Source organism: Misgurnus anguillicaudatus, chromosome 7, assembly GCF_027580225.2.
Source record: "Misgurnus anguillicaudatus chromosome 7, ASM2758022v2, whole genome shotgun sequence".
Taxonomy (NCBI): domain Eukaryota; kingdom Metazoa; phylum Chordata; class Actinopteri; order Cypriniformes; family Cobitidae; genus Misgurnus; species Misgurnus anguillicaudatus.
The window spans coordinates 23,240,807-23,262,070 of record NC_073343.2 but is presented as its reverse complement, the minus strand read 5'-3'; the positions used below and the strand labels follow the sequence as shown (position 1 = coordinate 23,262,070).

Below are 21,264 nucleotides of genomic sequence, written 5' to 3'. Positions count from 1 at the left end.
GCATTATTTTTTATATTTTCTGTACCCCATTTATATGAATCAAAATACATCCTCTCCCACAACCCCAAAAACGATAAACAGGACCCTGCTCGTACCTCATACTCCGACTCTGTGTCAGTGGATTTGGGCGAAGTCTTGTTTCCATCTCCTATAGGCACGGGTTCTGGGGTGGTAGCAACGGTTGGAGAGGCTGGATCTGTAGGGTGCTGCTGCTGTTGGAATGCTGAAGGTTGCTGCTGAGGAGGAGGAGGTTGGGCTTCGAGGCTGGTCTGAGGTTGAGGTTGGGTTTGAGGCTGTGGCGGTTGCTGCTGCGTTGCCGGCGCTGGTGGAGAAAAGTGGAGCGGGACGGTAACTGTGGAGCTTTCTTTCTGGAGCTCTGGCTCTACCTCGCCAAGGTCCTCCATTGAGTTGATAATAGACACCAGTTTCGCCTTCTTCTCTGCCTGCAACACGGGGAACAACGAAACAGAAAGAGGGGAAGGTAAAGCACACAGACTTTCCTTAAAACAGAGCTCCTGATTAATGGTAACCGCTCGATTTGTTTATAGTACTTTAATCCCATGTGCCAACGTAAATATCCCCCATGCGCGTGATACCCCCGCCCCATTTGAGTATAAGCCCCGCCCCCGTTGAGAGTGATGAGTGGCAGAAAACTGTGAAAACAGTTGGCTTTTCATTTAGGCAAAAGCTGTTTGCGATCACTTTCTAACAAGCTTGTGGCTAAGATGGATGCAGGATGCGCAACTCTCCGAGTTCACCGAGTTTGCCCAACCTGATTCTAAGCTATTAGGTCAAAAACAAAGGACACGAGCCAAGCCATGACTTAAGCAGCTCACAGCAAATCCTCAACAGCTGCACCTCGCTCGCTCACTCTTTCTTTCTCACTCGCTCGTGAATCTCTTTCACAGCTGTACTTTCTCTGCTGCTGGGCTAAAACTCCAGCTCCGGTTTCACTCACACACACGTGAACCTGGCAGCGTTTATGTGCGTAGAGAATAAAAACGGTCGAATCTGTCCTCAGACAGCTCTCTCCATGGCTCTCTTTAGCTCACTCCCTCCATTCTAATGGCTATACATTTGCACAAGCCCGCAGGGGGAGGGCGGAGTTTTGGAGCCAAGAGCCCACGAGTGTGCATGTGTGCGTGTGTAAAGTCCAAAAATCTGATACTGCTAGTAAAATCGTAGAATACCAATTCATTAATTATATTACAGTTGATATGGATTTCAGATTTTCTTGCAAAATTGGAATTTGTCCCACTTTTGCTTTAATGACAGCTTGCACTCAAGGTGGCAGAGACTCCACACGGTTATGTAAAATTTAATGATCCATGTTATCTCAGCATGATCAAGAATCTTCCACAGAAAATTGTTCCTACGCTCAATTTATAGAGCACAGCAAAGGATTTGGGTTCAATTCCAGGGAATACACATACTGATCAAATGTACCCTGAATGCACTGTTGCATTTGGATTAAGTGCGTAAATGCAAAATTTTGTGCATTTAAAGAATATAAATCTCAAACTTGCTCAATGCCACACATACTGTATGCTTATTTGATTAGCGACCAACTTTCCAGGTTTAAATTAGATTTTGTATGCCAGATTTTGGAGGCCACTCTATGACTGAATAGTGTATGGTGTGTGGAATAGAAACATGTGGCCCCAAATCAAGGGGCTCTACTGTAGTTTATAAATATCTGTGTAGCTTCACTGTCAGCTCAGATGGGCCGGCCCATATGTGCTGGGTTATTTGTCTTTGACAACGAATCATTATGGTGAACGTATTTAAGTGTATGTTAGCGGTTTGTGCATATGTGTGCATTTATCTGAGGAGGGTTGGATCGTATGAAAGTGTACTGTATATATACAATTAATGGTAGCAATATATTACCAAAAGATGACTATATAGTAGCTAATATATTCACATTGAAATAACTGAGCAGAATTATGAATTATCATATCCAATCATCGCATCTATTAAAGTACCTTTAATTTCTTATTTCAATAATCATTACCTCATGAATATTTTACTGTGTAAAAAAATTATATCATAATAGTTCACATAGATATAAAATTACTTATACCAAAAATGTAATCAAACCACTCGTTCCTAAATCTCTGTTTCAAGCCAGCAGATAAATGTAACTTAATCATAAGATAATGTAGATCTAACAATCTAAGTAAATTAGCTTGTGCTTCCCATATCTGATTTTATCTGACACGGCCGTGTTGGCACAAAATGTGCACAATTTACATTCCACACAAAATCGCCCTACACTATGTGATAAAGACTAAAAGCAATCTGCTTTTAGTAGTAAACTCACAACATTTGTAATTTATGCTAAATAATCAACTCAACAAAACTGAACACAAATAACAACAGAGATGGCTAATACTCCAGGCAACATACAGGTATCACAGATCATATTCAACAGTGACAGGGATTAAAAAAATTGGCTTTCTCCTAAAAGGAACAGTTGACCCTTATAATGACAATTGTGTTGTCATTCACTCATCCACATGTTTGTTCCAAACCTGTACGACTTTTTTCCACGAGAATATAACAATGTAATTATGTGCTGATTATTCTTTTCCATGCAATAACACTGAATGAAGACCAGAGGTGGACAATAAGACTCTACACAAGTACATTTATAGACGGTTTCAGCAGTAACTACATAAACAAACGTGTTTCGTGGAACAAACTTAAGTTCTGGTAAACTTGCGCAAATAATCAATAACAAAAATTCCTTTAACAGTAGTTTATTTCTGATATTACGTAAAATAAATAACAATTAGATTACCTTAGTTCAAATCATAGCTAAAGCGTATCAATAACTACACTGAGCTAACGTTATTTGTAGGGGTGTAAATCGGACAGTTCATTACGATTCGTTACAAAATCGATTTTCTCCACCAGTGATGCAAACACTTCTTTAATGCAATTACGATTCGATCCGATTCTATTAATTTATCGATATTTTTATATATGTGCCTAGTTAAGCAGTTACATTTTTACTTTCAAATGCGTACAGTAGATGGACGTTACGTCAAAGAATGAGGACGTGGAGAGTGTCAAAATAAAGGTACCTCAAATCGTTTTTTTTACATGTGGCATTGATGCATTGAATCGTTAGAAATGAAATTTATGTATCATTCGATATCAATGTATTGGTACACCACTAGCTACTGTGTAAATTAATATATACAATGTTAACTACAGATCAAGGTATTTGATCCAGGGTTCAGTTTAGCTACTAGCCAGACCATTAAACAAACAAAAACCTGAAGTTAAGTTCCGTTCAGAAGCGTAAAGATTGCTAATGAACGTTTTAAGTGGTAAGTTTGTTGATTTTTTTCAGTATGGAACTTCAGCCTAAACGTTAGCATATAGCATTAATTAGCGTGTAATGCTAAATCAGCAGTCACAACTTTGTTTTTAGCATTTAAACAACTTTGTAATTAATTTAATGTGTCATTAAATGTTGGGGCATACATCATCTCGACTGTGATGTCACAGTCGATGTTATGTTGAGATTGGCCTGTTTTCCAGCAGTCTCTTGAGTGCACGAGGTTTACATAAAATTGAGGACAAAAACATGTCTGAGGCTCACGATATGTCATTACCATGTACAGCTCTTATTATTAATTTATGCCAAGGTAAATCATTTTTTGCCTTTATTTGACAGTATTAAGAAAATGACATGAAATTACAGGGTGAAGAGAGGGGTATGAGAACGGCAAAGGACCTGGAGCCAGGATTCGAACTCGGGTCGCCGGAAGTGCGTCTGCATCATATGTCGGAGTACTGCCCACTACACCACCGGCTCCGACTAAATAAAGTGTTTTATTCTATGGCACCTTTAATGTCACACAAAGAAATGTCAGATTTTTGCACAGGTTACATAAGCTGGATCACCAAATTCAATGACAACATTTGACATAATTAAGGAACAATTTATTGCAAGCTACGGCGGTCAACCTTTAATAAATAACAATTTCCCAACTTTACTTTAAAATACGACTTGCACATCAAGTGGACCACTTTTATAATAATTCTACAGTGCTTTTGTGTAGTTTCCAAAAAGTTGAGATTTAGAAAACACCATGGTCTGTGAATAATTACAAAATCTTATTTTTGTGAAATAATCCTTCGAGGGAAAGGTAGAAAATAAAAAATAAATAAACAATCCTCCCCAAAACTGTAAGAAGGGGAGGAGAGGAAAGTGCGGCAGCTATAAGTGGAAGTTTGCTTCTGGCCATTTTTCTAGCTGTAAATGCGCCCCTCTTCGAGGGCCTCAATGTAGCAGGTCTGGCTCTTGAAATTGAGGGAGGGGAAATGAGAGGAAAGGGGGAGGGTTCGAAAGTACAGTACTTTACAGTCTTTATCAAACAAAACCACAGCACACGTCCCAACTCAGGAGAAACAACAAACTCGTACAGTATATGAGCAATAGGTCATTCACCAGAGAATGCGTAAAAGGAACTTATGTTGATATGTGTAACTATATGTCTGCAGAGCATTGAATATAATACCCTAATCTTAAGAAAAACACAACAAACAACCAATAATGCACAAAATTTAGTTCCTTTAGAGTTTACGTGTGCTAAATAAATTTAAGACCTGCAATAAAAGGTCAAAGTTGTCTAGTCAATAGCCTAGCAGTGAATTTTGAAATACTATATACAAAAAGCATGCTGTAAACAAGGGTAAAATGTAGGTTTAAACAACAAATATATAAAGAGAAAAATTTCTAGCTGAAGAAAGCCCACCATTGCCGTTCAACAGCATATACTGTAGATTTAAAACCATTTTTACCCGCTAGGTATAGTATGTTAAAGGTGGGGTGCACGATTTTTGAGAAACGCTTTGGAAAAGGGAATCGGGTCGAGTACCAAAACAAACTTGTAGCCAATCAGCAGTAAGGGGCGTGTCAACAAACCAACATTGTTGCCAGGGTTGTGTTGGGTGGGTCTATCAAAAAAAGGTCCAGATTCTATTAGGGTAGGGGCGTGTTTGTTTAGGTGATTTGAAATGTCAACATTGGCTTTCAGAGATCGTGCACCCCGCCTTTAAAGACTTAGGCCTTGTGTCCATCAAACGCCAGCCGCTCTTTCAAAAACTGTGGGCGCTTGTCATTGTTTCTTTAGCTGATGGTCATTCTAATTTGTTAATCAGTCATTGTACGATGCAGTGGTTGGTTAGTGTGGTATCTGTCCCATCCTGCCTTTACTGTGATTGGATGGCTGCATGAAAAGTGACATTAGCTATGTTTCCATCCATAGTTGCGTTTTTTAACTCAACTGACGGCATACATTTTTTGCAAATTTTTTAGCATTTATGCACATCTTGGCGTTACCATCTAGCATTTTTAACCGATACTCCAAAAAGCGCATAAAAATAGATGGATGGAAACATAGCTATGGACAAATGCAGAACCTACTCAAAGTTAAACATTTTTTAACTCTCGACAATGGTAAGAATGCCAAATGCTTTGCGTTCAGCGTGGAATAAACACTCGGCGCTCCCATAGGAAACAAAAAAATATGCTGGATTTGGTAAAAAAGCTTTAGTGGAAACATTAAAATGCCGTCCTGCTAGTATGATAGTAGTAGGTCAGATCTGTGAAAATACAGAACTGAAAGTATTGCAGAAAGGGCTTCTAATATTAGATGATGGACTAACTTTAGTTATTTCACTTCTGTAACAAGATCTGTAAAATTGTTATAAAGAAAAGTCCTATATTGGTGTTGGTGTATGCCATTACAGGTACACATGGTCTTTAGGAGAACTATATATTTGAAAAGTAACACCCATGGCCTTGAGCTTTTCACGTCATTACAGTGATTATTCCTAATACAGCCATCTTTCCAAGAAAACGCCTCTGGGAAATTCCTTGTGGATGTACAGTATCAGTAAAATTTAACCACCTAATGTACAATTTGCATTTAAGTCCGTAATGCATGTTTGGTCATCTGAATGTGACTCACGTGCTGTTCATGTGATATAGCTGCCATTACTTAAATAAACTGTTCATTTTCACAGCGATATGGTTATGAGTGTAAAAACCACCCTGACACCAAGCCTGTTGAATACAACATGAGTATCACTGTGTCCATAAAATAATAAAAGTACAAGCAGATAAACAATGCATGTCTCCCAAACTTCAAGCAATGTAAGGAAACAATTAGAATTCATTTAGTTTAAATGATGGCAGTGCACGCCGAAATTCCTATGGGGATTCTGTATAAATGGCTTTCGTCACTCTGTGACAATCGCATTTATTTGATGTGACTTTGCGAGAAACCAAACAAAGGCTGTTCACTTTAAATAAAGATTAGAGGATGCATTTATTTGCGACTGTGCTGGGACCATTAAACGTCTCCAGATAAGACTGCAGAGCCTCAGAGCATGCATGCTAAGGAAGTCAAAGTGCATTAATGTTAAAGCTTTTTAAAAGCTTTGGATTATTTCCAGAAGCTGTTCAAAATGTTTTTCTTTCATGTGTTACTTCCTTACAATTGTGTATACATGACAGAACAGCAAAAGTTTGCTTGCTTGTGTCTGTGCAGCCCTGACTGAGAGTTGGAGTGAGCCATGGCAGCGCGCTAATCACACGCGGTTCTTGGGTTCATTCGGTTCATTCATATTTGCATATCCTTAAAAAGACAGGCACCGCATTTCCGATTCAACACAAGCAACAACTGCAGCCAATTCATGTGTTTACCTTCCTGACCCAAATCTGACAGACTGAGTAAAGCATATTATTGTTGTTTATACATACAAATGCAAAACTAAACGCAATGCAAGTAAATCTGGCATTTAGCATTAGATTGAGCTGATACGTGTTATCTTCTAGCAGTATTACAAAAAGTGCACAGTCAGATTACAGTCCATATAAAACAGACTTTAAACTCTTCAACGTAAACAAAGCCAAAGACTTGCCGTATGCACACAAAACATTGCATTCATTAAGCAAAACATTTTGTTTTGTACTTGCACTCCAGATTATGTTTTAAGCCCGGTCCGGCATGCTGGTTTTAAGAGACGGGTTTCCTTTAAGCTACTCGGGGCAGATGGTCCGTAACAAGTCTCCTGGAAATACCTGAAGTCAGCATATTCCTCCTCCAGCAACTCTACTCAGACATGCACACTGTCCCCTGCGCTATCAACAACAAACAAGACAGCCGACCTACCCATACACGCCTGCACTCGGCACTTTAAATCCAACGTGTGAGTTGCTTTTTTTTCCAGCCCCACTCTTGGCTTGGTGAAGCTTGCTTCAAAAAAAATTAGAAAGAAAAAGAAGAGAAAGCATGAACCTTTCTTTGTCTGGGAATTCAGGGTCAGGTGGTTCCCAACAGGAATTCTGGTTGGCTAGAGAGGACTTGCAGAATGTTGGCGACTGGCCAGGAGGCTGTCTTGCAAGCAGCGTTGGAAATTTGCTGTAAACCTCATCTTCACCCTCATATCCATTGTACGGAGTTCATTTTCACTGCGGAGAGCGGCGAGGGAGCGGGGAAGAGAGATGGGTGCAGAGTCAGGCTGGGAGCTCTGTGTGCTGTGTGTTTAAAAAAATAAAAGAGCCACGGTTGCCCCTTCACATGCAGAAAGTGAAAGCAGGCAGGGTTCGATTTCTCTTCCAGCACCCCCTCCTCACCTCTTTAAACTGACAATGCTGTGCTGAATGTATGCAACCCGGTCTTTAAAGCCAAAGGAAGGAAATAGCAAAGGCCCACTACAGTTTCCTGCTGCATTGTCGCGTTCACTGCCATGAGCTTTGAGAAAACATGACTGTACAAACCTTTGGAGAGTCAAGTGAAAAAAATGACATGTTACGATCTGCGCTCTTCCACAATGTGCCTATTCAGAGGAAAAAATTCCCATGCTTATGCTGGAGAATTCCAGCTCTCCGGGATAAGAATGCGAAACGCCCATTACTCTGGAATTTTACGACGCTCGCTCACGAGACAACTGTGTGTCCGGCTAATTTGCCCATATTTCTGGAATCTCTGACACTTTTATGGATTTTCCTCAAATGCGGTGTGGAGAGGAAAGAGAAAAGAAGTCGGTGGGGGCAGGGGGTTTGATGTCGAACGGTCGTCCCCCTTTGGTTACCAAGGAAACAGAACATTATGTAACAGAGAGATTCTCATCGTACATTAAATTCCTTATAGGAAAATCCTAAGCCATCACCATGTTGGCTAAAATTACTACTAATAACGATTAAATAATTAATTTAAATGCTTGTTCTTACGGACTACAAATATTGCCTTAGGTGATGCGTGTCATTTTTTCAATTTTAAACGATGTATGCCCATGCAGTTAAATGCACAGAATCTATAATTAAACCATTCATAGATTGATCTTCGCAAAAAACTTAAACCCCCAGTATGTTTACAAGCACTTAAAATGTAAAAGGTAAACGACAAACAATGTGTTTTTACCCTAGAATTTAATTCCTCAAAATATTTGAAGAGTTCAGATGCAAAAGCCACTGAACAGATACCTTTCCATAAAAAAACACATAATCCAGCACTTAGAAATAACATTTTGTTTTGCAGAATTCATTAAAAGTCTGATTAAAACAATAAACAAGAAATCATGCCAGAGCCACATTTGCATCTCTACATTAACTCTTCACTTGTTCCTCAAAATACGTTTCCTCAAAATACATAATTTCTACAAAATGCTAACTAACCATTGTATCACACTTGAACAGATGGACTTTAGCACAAGTACCCCTCACCAACTATGGCTCAACCACTGGGGTGAATCTGAGGTGAAACCTGTTGTCCTAATTTTTACAATCCCTTTTAGTGCGGCTAGTGGTGCGGAAATTACGCACTTCACCTTTGGGTCAAGACACATCACAACAATTTCCTCCCTGTGCAAAAGCTATGCAACATACGTATACTGATAAACAAATATCCAGACTACCAAAGAAATCAAAACTGCTTTAACTCCTGTGTTATCAAGTTTTGGACTTTTGTCTCCTGCTGCCAGTATGGTAGATTATCGAGTCTTACAATACAGTGTCCAAACCAGGCATAACATGACAATATTCAAACATGAATTTAGTCATTGTCCACATTACAAAGATAAATCCTAGGGCTGCATAACGATTAATCGCGACTAATCGTTTGCAAAATAAAAGTTTTTTACATAACAATGTGTGTTTACTGTGTATAATAATTGTAAATACACACACGCATGTAAAATTTTTAGTGCCGTGAAAAGATTAATCGCGATTAATCGCATACAAAATAAAAGTGTTTTTTTTTTTGCATAATATAAGTCTGTGTACTAGGGATGCTCATATCAGTTAATTTTCCCGACCGACAACTGTAGCTTCTAAACCGAACATTAACCGTAAACTTATAAGATTTTAATATGAAATTGTCATTGAGTAAAAATACAGTTGACGGTTGTCTGTGAACTAGTAAAAACAATAGATTTAATTTGAATGTGCAAACAGCAGCGACAGATCAACAACAGAACCAGGATTCATACATTATCAGATCACGCAACATTACCTTATTTAAAAGCACGCGATCAGTCCAGAGGATTAATGTCCAAAAAGGGCAGATTGTCTCCGTTTCATCTACCACAGTGGTCATTTCTAAAGTAGGATGCTTTTCAGAAAGTTGTGCTTTTGCTTCGTCTTTCTCCGTTTGTGCAAAAAGAGAGATGTTTATGGACAGGGTCAGAGGCCATCAGCGAACGTCTGTCAGGATGTGCGCGAGACGGACTGCGTCATCTTGCGCGGACACGCGCACGTCTCTGTTCAGCTTCCAAACACGCATACAAATGATTTTTCATACAAATGATTACTTTATCAGACCGTCAGGGGAGAAATAATTTTTTGTCATTTACAGGACATTCACAAATTAAAGATAGAAAAAGTGTCGAAATGTCTGTCGGCTCATGACGACACGCTAGCCTGGGTGCCAGCCGATCTTAGCCCCGCCCACAAGAATTTGAAAACGGGAAGATCGGTCTGGCGTTTCTCCGTTGAGGAGCTACTATGCTAAGACAAATGCTGGTCGAACCAATCAAATTGTCAGGGCGGGCTTTATACGATGATGGACAGATAATCAACAGTAACGTAATGAACCACGTCACCAAAGAGCGCGTGTGTTGAATGGCTGCCGCTGTAGAGTTCAGATATCGACAGAGCATTGATTTTAAAAGAGGAACAGAGAAACGCGAGCAGGGCATTTGTTGATGTTTTTGCCGTCCTTCCTATTCGGCAAAAGTTGGTCGCAACTGAAATGGCTAACGTTATCACGGCGATGCAACTCAGCGTGCACGACGAGGAAGCCCGGAATCGTGGTTGCTGAATAAGTGGAGGGACATGCTAGGCTCCAATATTTTCAAGCCAACGTAATGGGTATTGTCGTGGATGAAGTTCACCTAACGTACAAACGGTAAGAGATAGTCTTACTCTATGACTTAGTAAATACTTCATGTTGTGATATAAACGAAATGTTGTAAACATAATAGGTGTTGATGTACATTCGCTAACTCAGTATAATCACAATGTTAGTGTCATTGTAGCGAAATAACTAGCAGTTCGGTCAGGCTGCAAAGACGTAATTTCAACATACACTCACACACACACTCCGTTGCTCTGATTGGTCGTAGGTCTATCCAATTGAGTGCAGAGGCATTTTTCGGTTGAGACACGCCTCATAATTATAGCTCAATGGAGCGGTATCAGACTCAAATTCTGACTAGAATTGAGTATGACAACGTCAGGCTAACGACACGCACCATGCATTAACAAATATTTTTTTATTTTAACTGATAATGTTCATAAATTCTTACCTTCGGTTAACGGTTAAACGGTCAATGTGAGCATCCCTAGTGTGTACTGTGTGTAATTATTATGTATATTTAACTACACACACACAAATACATATATTCATTTTAGAATTTTTTTATTTATATATAAAAAAAATTAATTTATATATCATATAGAATATATAAAAATAGAAATAAATATATATAAACATGTAAATGTTTCTTCATGAATGCGTGTGTATTTATATATACATAATAATTACACACAGCCCACACTCATATATTATGCAAAAAATCACTTTTATTTTGTATGCAATTAATCGCGATTAATCTTTGCCCAGCACTAATAATTTTAAGAAAAAAATATATTTACATACAAAGTATTTATATATAATATAAATTATATATAAATATAAAAATGTATATACACATGTAAATATTTCTTAAATGTAAAAAAAAATTCTGCAAACGATTAGTCAAGATTAATCGTTATGCAGCCCTACTACATCCACAGTCAATAAAAGCATATTTTATGTTTAATATTGAGTAATGTGTAAAGGAAACTTGGACCAATGAGATATCACCGTGGGTGGTGGAAACTAGCACTAAAAATAAAAGATTTTATCTTTGTGCTTGCTTGGTTAAGATACAGTGTCATACATGTTAAATATCAGCAGTGATGGAAAATGGCGATTTTAAAACAATGACCACTTATCTCCAACTAAAAATATAGTGTACCTTACAACAGTTACTATATCAACTCCAACTTGGAAAAAAAAGTTAGAGAAGCAGCCAGCGAGATGGCTCATGAAATAAATGGTACCTTCATGAGATATCAAATGACTCATCAAATACACTTGGCTTTCACCGAGTTTATTCGCCACACTGTCTGCCTGGCAAACGTTGCGGCTTTAATAGAAATGCTGACAGACTCCCTATCGCTTTTCCTTTGGGAGAGTGGAGAGAAGTGGTACTCACCTCCAACTTCCACTTGGCCAGCAATTCTTCTCTGGTCCTCTTGTTAATGTAATAAGGGTCACCGGCCTGGAAGGTTACTCTGGGCATGGGTCTTTGACGGAGGCTGACTTCCCGGCCCACTCCCCCACGGAGCCTCCCTCGAGCTCCCTGTTTAAAGGGACAAAAAATTTAAGAAAAAATGAATCTGTTATTTTTCCATTTTGCTTATCCCTCTTTGCGATCCTAATTGGAAAAAAAGAGGCTGATTTTCTGCCGATGAATTTGGAGATTTTGAGAATGGGCTGGTGGGGGATGACAAGGATCTCTGACTATCAAACTACAGCACTCGCAGGTGCTAAGAGGATCAGAATGGATGGATAAACCTTGTAATTTCTCATCTGGACAAAGCCAGTGGAAAACAGGGACCATCCTTTAAACCAGAGGACCAAGTGTATTTGATCTAGTCAACATCAGGGTACCATTTCATTCTCATTCAAGTGGCTTTTTGGGAAAAAACAGGTTTTACGGGAAAGTCGTCTTCTTGGAAAGTTTCTTTGGATATGCTGGGCAATTAGCGAAAAGGTGAAAAGGTATGGTTGTTGAATTTTCACACTACACAAAAACACATACATCACAGACAAGAACTCAACAGGAAGACGGTATTTACCTCATTCTTGACCAAGTCTCCACCCTCGTCGTCCTTGTGCTCCACGTCTAGAGGAAAACAGCACAAGAACAAATTATTACCAGAGATGTTTTTGACCGTCTGGATTTATCGCAAAGACAAACTGTCTGTGTTATCAAACCTTCCTGATTATACGTATGATTTCTTTTGCATGCAAAGAAAGCTTGTTGCTTTAAATAGCTTTGGGCGAAACTAGGGATTGTCATTGTCGAATAGGAGAAGCAAACAGTGGAAACATAGCTAGAATGCATGTGCGACAAAGTTTCAAAGATTTAATTTATTAGTTAATTTATTCTTTAAGTCTATCTTAATGTCAGTCAATATTTAAAAGCCTGTATGGGTTACTGAATATTTTCCATGAATAAACTACAGGCATTCGTAAAAAACAGTTTGAAATAGCATAACTGTTTCATAATTTGTAAAACCATTAAAAAAATGTATATCTAAAATTAAAAATCAATACAGTATCCATGAGTGTCAGAAGCAAAAGATGGAGTAGATGCCTTTTTCTTGTATTTTGGTGCCTTTAAAATTAAACAAGCCTAAATGCTTTGTTTATCTTGTTGTATTGCGGTCGTGCAGCAGGCGAAAGTAGCGAAAACACAAAAAAATTATTTGGACTCTAAATTAGCCAAAGGGAATGAATTGGTTGTGGCTAGAAGGGATACAGCTATGGACAAAATCTCACTGGATGAGTGCTGTTTTCATTCTAAACCCAATCTCCAAACCTACCCCCACACCAATATTTCACGGTATTTAGACCGTAGCTGTATCATATTTAGTCAGAACCGTTGTTTTCATCCTAATCCTACCCCGAAACCTAACCCTAAACCAAACATCTCTCAAGATTTGGCCATAGCTGCATTCCCTCTAGCCCAAACCGAATGGATTTGAGGAAGCAGCAGTGTGGAAGTCAAGGCTGTAGCTAAAACCCGGAATGGAGTTTAATTTATTAGGGAATTCCTCTAGATTTGACCTCACTGACGGCGCTCTGACAAGTAAACATATGTGCTAAATTAAAAAAAGTGAGTCGGTCCAATATTATTGGTCTTAAAAAGTGTGTGGGTCTTGTCCCACCACGCACATGTAATGCTTCCGATGCCATGACAGTATCTTATTGTCAAACATGATGCTAAAAGTTAGAGCTGGATGCAGCTAAATTATGATTGGCTGGACTGAATAAATTAAAAAAAATCACAACTGACTGGCTTAATGGCCGTTCAGACAGAACACGTCTTAAACATTTGAAAACGCAAGAATTTCAGATCTAAAATTAAAAATCAATACAGTATCCATGAGTGTCAGAAGCAAAAATGTGGGTGGGTCCAAAACATTTATTGGAGTAGATGCCTTTTTCTTGTATTTTGGTGCCTTTAAAATTAAACAAGCCTAAATGGTTTGTTTATCTTGTTGTGTTGCGGTCGTGCAGCAGGCGAAAGTAGCGAAAAGACAAAAACGCGTTTTAGTTATTTGGACTCTAAATGAGCCAAGGGGAATGAATTGGTTGTGGCTAGAAGGGATACAGCTATGGACAAAATCTCGCAGGATGAGTGCTGTTTTCATTCTAAACCTAACCCCCAAACCTACCCCCACACCAATATTTCACGGGATTTTGGCCGTACAGGTAGCTGTATCATATCTAGTCAGAACCGTTGTTTTCATCCTAATCCTACCCTGAAACTTAAACCTAAACCAAACATCTCTCAAGATTTGGCCATAGCTGCATTCCTTCTAGCCCGAACCGAATGGATTTGAGGAAGCAGCAGTGTGGAAGTCAAGGCTGTAGCTAAAACGCAGAATGGAGTTTAATTTATTAGGGAATTCCTCTAGATGAATAGATTTGACCTCACTGACGGCGGTCTGACAAGTGAACATATGTGCTAAATTAAAAAAAAGTGAGTCGGTCCAATATTATTGGTCTTAAATAGTGTATTTTCCCACCCACATATAATGGTTTCCGACGCCCATGACAGTATCTTATTGTCAAACATAATGCTAAAAGTCAAAGCTGGACGCAACTAAATTATGATTGGCTGAACTGAATAAAAAAAAAAATCACAACTGACTGGCTTAGCGGCCTATAAGAAAGAACAAGTTTTTAAAGGTTGAAAACGCTAGAAGCGCTGCTTTTTTATGACTTTTAGAAAAAAGGTAACCACGAATCAGCTGTTCTGTCAGTCAGGGATTATAGTGTGAGCGCTTGCTGAATTGCTGTTAACTCTGATATATAGAAGGCTTGCCTCTCCCTTCATTCGATTTGACAATGGTAAAAAAACGTGAATGACATTGGGTGCTTTTCTGCTCAGGGTTGACTTTATTTCAACTTCAGGCATTCAGGGCGATCATGCAAAAACACGAGGCAGGCGCATAAACAGTGTGCAAAACGCTCATTGCCGATAGAAAACAATTCACAAAAAAGTGGCCTCACTCCCTGCTAAAAAAAAACAGCATACCAGCAAGACCAGCATATGTTGTGTTTTGGTGCTGGTTTGAACACCAGCTAAACCAGCATAGACCAGCATAATTCCCATGCTGGTCCATGCTGGTTTGATGCTGTTTTTTTAGCAAGGCTGCCATAAACACAGTGTGTCTGATCGGGGCCTTTAGGGGATGTACAAAAAATATGATTCACAACCTGTCAGAATATTTTTTTAAACATGTACACACAGATCCAACATGACCTGCTTTTGAATTGCAAAAAATATTTTAAGAAAAGATTTGTTGATTAGGTTGAAGGTTTGCTGGTACGGTACTGTATTTTCTCCATACAAGCAACTATGCCACAGTCTATTGAATGGTAAAAAAGCATTACTGGGCAGATGGGTATCTGGTTTTTGTAGCTAACACATTCTTTAATGTTAAAAATTAACATAACAGGAAACCATAATTCCCCACGGTGACCTGTTGAATTATCTCTGTAACCTGTGAGGAAAGTTTTAAAATTAAACCCGAATGGCATAAACAGAGCGTCTGCTGCACTAGTTTACTTCATTGTATCGGATGAGTTAATTAACATTGATGAATTGTTTCATGCAGGTTATAGAAATATGTAATGGCCTATTATGTGTGGTCCATCACAGTGAAAATCCTGTTTGCTGTAGAACAACAAATCAGAAATGTGAAATGTAACATTTGCAAAGAACAAAGAAAATGACATCTTCCCACAGTTATGTAATCCGCTTATTAGGTCTGACATTACACGCAACAAAACATTTCCGGGTCCGAACACACAGAACTTTCCGACTCCAATCTATTCATGGGTAGCTTGGACTCAGAAGCAAAGTCCCACATCACAACTTAACACAAGGATACACAGCAGTTAACACAGCAGTTCATATCAATGCCATAGAAGAACCATTTTTGGTTCCTCAAAGAACCATTTAGTTAAAAGTTCTGTAAAAAAACATTTCTCTATTAAATATTTAAAAAATCTGACATTTTTTCTCACCACAAAGAACCTTTTGTGAAACAGAAAGGTTCTTTAGATGTTAACTCTTTCACCGCCATTGACCAGTTATCTCGTCAATTAAGAGAAAACGCTTCCCTGCCAATGACGAGAATTTCTGGCTTTCCGCAATTCCGCAAAGAACTCCATGTATGTTTTAAAGATCGCTCTGCATTTGATCTCTATCAAAAGTCCTTCACAAAAAACCTACCCATATTTGAGAGGTGATAAAAAAAGAACTAATGAAGGTAGGATGAAAGTTTTTTGTTTGTTTGATTGAAAGCAGAGGGTCTGTTCTTTTATTTGATATATTTATATATTTAAAGAAGAGCATTTTCTGGAAAGCATTAAACATTTTTGAAAATCATGAAAAACGCTGGTGCTTGGTGGCCTGCGTTAGAAAACACACTAAAAGTGTTTTTTTGTGATTTAAACTTGAAATTTAAATCAAAACTAGTTAAGGGGCCAGTCACACCAAAAGCACTTTAAAACGCTTGCAGACGCAAGGCGCGACGCACTGCCTTTTTTAAAAAAAAGAGCAGTGCGTCGCGGCTTTTCATATTGCTAAGCAACCACCGAGTCAGCTGTCTTGTCAATCAAATATTGAAGCGTGAGCGCTCTTTTGCTGTTAACTGTCATATTAGCAGAAACTTTAAAAAGGCGCTCGGCGTGCATAAATAGCGCGCAAACGCGCCCTGCCCATAGAATATCATTCAAAAAAGGCGCCTGCAACTGCCATAAACGCTTTTGGTGTGACTGGCCCCTAAGACTGCATATACTTTATTGCATTAATTTAATTTACTAAAATAAATTTAAGGTACTATAACTATGTTTTAATTTAATATTAAAAACTACAGACATGTCGGTGAAAAATATTATTATTAATTTAAAGGTGTGCATCACTTTTTCACTCCCCCACTCAAAAGGAGGGGGTGGCAGTTAAGCGGTTTAACAGCACCCTTATTAAATAACATATTATACTTATTAAATAACATATTCAGTTTGCAGTTGCACACATGCTCTCGCTTCTGGACTCACGAGTGTTACTTAAGTTTCATTATAAAAGCTCTACCCGAAAGAACTAAAAATAGAAAATGATATTACAGAACATCATCCACCAAATCTAAAAGGCAGTAACAGTCATTTTAATTGCATATAATATACAATATTTGGATTTTCTCATAAATGTCTTGCAGAAAATAAGATATAAATAATAAAATGACCAATAAGTGAACCAAAACGTTTATAAAATACATTAGATTTGTAGGCTAATTGCTTAAAGGCTCCTAAATCTCAATGGAGATGATATTGGGGCGGTTTTCCGGACAGGGTTCAGATTAATCCAGGACTAGGCCTTAGTTTAATTAGGAAATATAACATTACCTGTGTGCATTTTGAGGCAAAACAAAGGGCACTGATGTATTTTAAGATATGTCAGTGCAAGTTGTTTTCAGTTTGGACAGCTCTTAATAATGTTTTAGTCTAGGACTAGTCTATTCCCTGTCCGGGAAACCACCCAATTGTGTTTGAACCTATTTGTTTTTATTATGCATACCAAAATAAATTGGGTTTGGTAATTTGATTGTTAATTAATGAATCAGTTTAATTATTTATTTCTTAACACCACTCCAGCAACTATGGCTATATTCATGGCGAGGACAAGTTAATCTACACACAGGTTAAAAATCTACACCAGTTGGGGAAAGGACATTTTGGCCACTCCAGTTCACCTACCGACCCAACCAAGGCTCGAATATGGGACCTTCTTCAACTTATAGGATTGCTTTAATTAAACTAGGCAACATTAAAGGTTGCTTATAGAATGATTGGATCGGGATGTACAAAAGTGTGACTTGATCTGCAGGCATAACAGTAAGTAATGTAATTATCATACAGTCACATGACTGTAATATGCTATTTTCCTTATATCTAACACATTTATCCTCCAAAAGAATCCTTCCAAATTCTTGAAAAGTTCTGACTTCTTTTCTGCACAACCAGTGATTTATAATCCTGCCGTCTCCACATACAAAAGGATGTAGTTCATTCCTAAACAGCTTTGTTTTGGCTGGGTTCAGCAGGGCAAGCCGAGGTGAGCCAGAGCCTGTGATTACCAGCGACTTGAAACACTATCAGGGCTGTCGTGATGATTTATGATTCAGGAGTACTAAAGCTCACTAACTAGGGTCTGAGAAGGAGAATATTTAACAAATCTTTCTAAAAACGCACGCATCATTCCACTACTAATGCCCGCTGTCCCTCAAAAGTATTTAAAGTTTCATTTATATTCAATAAACGAGCAAATAGATGACATTATTCATGAATCTGACAGCACGGTTGATTCTAATGCGCTTCTCAAATCTATCACTTTCTTTAATTTAATCATCGTTTTGCCCGAAGCCATACATTTGCATGACATTTAGATCAAAATTAACATATTCAGGACAACAGTGAACTTTCCACATCAAAAAATTGAAAACAGAGAGCATGTTACATAATAGATAGAATTTAATAAACAAATATTATGTTAAATAATTTATGTTTAAAATTTTAAACTATTGCTGGTGTAGTGTAATAGTCATATCATAAAAAAAATCTTAAAAAATTATAAAAAAAAAATACAATGAGGAAAATAAGTATTTGAACACCTTGCTATTTTGCAATTTTTCATGGAGGGGTCTGAAATTGTCATCGTAGGTGCATGTCCACTGTGAAAGACATAATCTTAAAAAAAACTATTAATATTTATATATTTTAACTATTTATTTGTATGACACAGCTGCAAATAAGCACCTGAACACCTGTCTATCAGCTAGTATTCAGACCCTCAAAGACCTGTCTGCCTTTAAAATGTCCACATCCACTCCATTTATTATCCTAAATTAGATGCACCTGTTTGAGGTCGTTAGCTGCATAAAGACACCTGTCCACCCCATACAATCAGTAAGAATACAACTACTAACACGGCCAAGACCAAAGAGCTGTCCAAAGACACTACAGACAAAATTGTACTAGGGGGAAAATGCCAAACAGCTTGGTGAAAAAAGGTCCATGGTTGGAGCAATCATTAGAAAATGGAAGAAGCTAAACATGACTGTCAATCTCTCTCGGACTGGGGCTCCATGCAAGATCTCACCTCGTGGGGTCTCAATGATCCTAAGAAAGTTGAGAAATCAACCCAGAACTACACGGGAGGAGCTGGTCAATGACCTAAAAAGAGCTGGGACCACCGTTTCCAAGGTTTACTGTTGGTAATACACTAAGACGTCATGGGTTGAAATCATGCATGGCACGGAAGGTTCCCCTGCTTAAACCAGCACATGTCCAGACCCGTCTTAAGTTTGCCATTGACCATTTGGATGAGCCAGAGGAGTCATGGGAGAAAGTCATGTGGTCAGATGAGACCAAAATAGAACTTTTTGGTCATAATTCCACGGAATGTGTTTGGAGGAAGAAGAATGATGAGTACCATCCCAAGAACACCATCTCTACTGTGAAGCATAGGGGTGGTAGCATCATGCTTTGGGGGTGTTTTTCTGCACATGGGACAGGGCGACTGCACTGTATTAAGGAGAGGATGACTTTGGGGAACAACCTCCTTCCCTCAGTTAGAGCATTGAAGATGGGTCGAAGATGTAATTGCAAACAAAGGCTACAGTACCAAATATTAATATTGACTTTCTCAGGTGTTCAAATAATTATTTACAGCTCTATCATACAAATAAATAGTAATAAAATCATATATTGTGATTTCTGGATTTTTTTAGATTATGTCTCTCAAAGTGGACATGCACCTACAATGACAATTTCAGACCCCTCCATGATTTCTTAGTGGGAGAACTTGCAAAATAGCAGGGTGTTTGAATACTTATTTTCCTCGCTGTATATTGAAATTTTACATTAAATTTCCAATGAAATCAAAAAGGACAATAATTTTTTTATGTAATATTGCAGTGTTTATTATAAACAATTTCTTGTCTTTTTTTAATTCATGTGCCCTCATAAATTTCAATTTAAAATGTGAAAATGTACTTCCGCCCTCTTCTAGCGAACGTTTTCTGATGACATCAGTTAGACGGCATGTGCATCAAGTCCCTGATCATTTCAATGGGGATACTTTTAAACTGACAAAGTGTAGTGCAGGCATTGCAAAGTTTTTTACTGTAGGTAGTTCTTATTCTCCATGCTAATAATCAAATGGTCTCAAAGGTAAAATAACAAAAAACAGCCTTTCAAAGATCACAGAGAGAGTGGAAACGGATCATAAAAACTAAATTATGACTCTTTCTAGTACAAGAAACATTGACTAAGAAGTGGACCTTAGGGCAAAAAAGCTAAAAAAAAAATTATGATATGAATCTTTTAAAGATCTGTAATGATAAACAAAAAAGTTTTAGGTTCAAATCCTGCACAAATCAATCCATTGCACCCTTAAGGCAAGCACTTACTGCCAGTTAACTCCAGTACTTCAGATGTACAGTGTTGCTTTTTAGATATACAGCTAAAACGAATCATGAAAGATTGTGAATTCAAAACATTGAACTTATACCAACATTTCAAATAACAAACTACTTTGAACTACATTTCTATAAATACAGTGGGATGTAGAGCAGACACTGAGTACTGTATACAGCACATGAAATGATTGATCGTCTAATCATAGGCGGAGAGTGAAAGGTAAACTAACTAAGCTTTAAAGTCCAGGTCTTTAAAAACAGTCTAGGACTTTTTTAAATAGATTTCCTGCCATCTGGATCTATGCCTTCCATTCAACACATCTTTAAGATGCAGGTCGTATTACCCACTGTATAATGATCATAACCTTTCGGCTGCGTCCGAAATCGCATACTGTGACAGTAGGTACTGAATTAGATGAAGTACCTACTCATCGACAATTAAAACAGTATGTTCTATATAGTATGAATATTATGAATGAATTCGGACGTACTACATTCGCCATTGAAACATCAAGTTAGTCGTTAACTGTAATGACGTTAAACTAGAGCAATTTAACAACAAGGGACAGCTGTTATATGTATTTGCATTTGAATAGTGCTGCGTTACTGCTTTTGGGGTTTTTTAAATTAAACAACGCCCCTCTGCCGTCTTAGTTGGATAACTCCTCTCTCTGGGGCTCACAGGATAGCAAAGGGTCCATCGAACACTTCGGGATCTTGTCGAAAGTAGTAGGTCATCTGGGTACTTTTCGCCTACTGTTTGTGGAATACTATGAATTCTATGTACAGTAGTATGGAAGTTTCGAAAGCAGCCTCTTTGTTGTAGTTAAGTCCACCAAAGGTGACATTTACACACGCAACTCCAGGAAATGCCTATAAGCATATTTATATCGCTGTTCTTTACATTTTTACAG

General features: G+C 38.1%; 1 protein-coding gene across 7 annotated transcripts in view; it reads right to left on the bottom strand.

Moving 5' to 3' along the window:
• The window catches only part of dnmt3ab (DNA (cytosine-5-)-methyltransferase 3 alpha b), a 63,572-nt gene that overhangs the window by 24,519 nt on the left and 17,789 nt on the right, over positions 1 to 21,264 (bottom strand). For 4 of the 7 annotated variants that reach the window (XM_073869614.1, XM_073869613.1, XM_073869615.1 and 1 more), the window contains 3 exons: positions 12,431 to 12,477; positions 11,785 to 11,931; positions 96 to 443 (listed from right to left, as the gene is read on the bottom strand). In XM_073869614.1, coding sequence (XP_073725715.1) covers positions 96 to 443; positions 11,785 to 11,931; positions 12,431 to 12,477 — 542 coding nt within the window. Of the gene's footprint in view, positions 1 to 95; positions 444 to 7,105; positions 7,347 to 11,784; positions 11,932 to 12,430; positions 12,478 to 21,264 lie in introns of those variants that run through there. The other 3 variants (XM_073869616.1, XM_073869617.1, XM_073869618.1) reach the window with 3 other exon arrangements.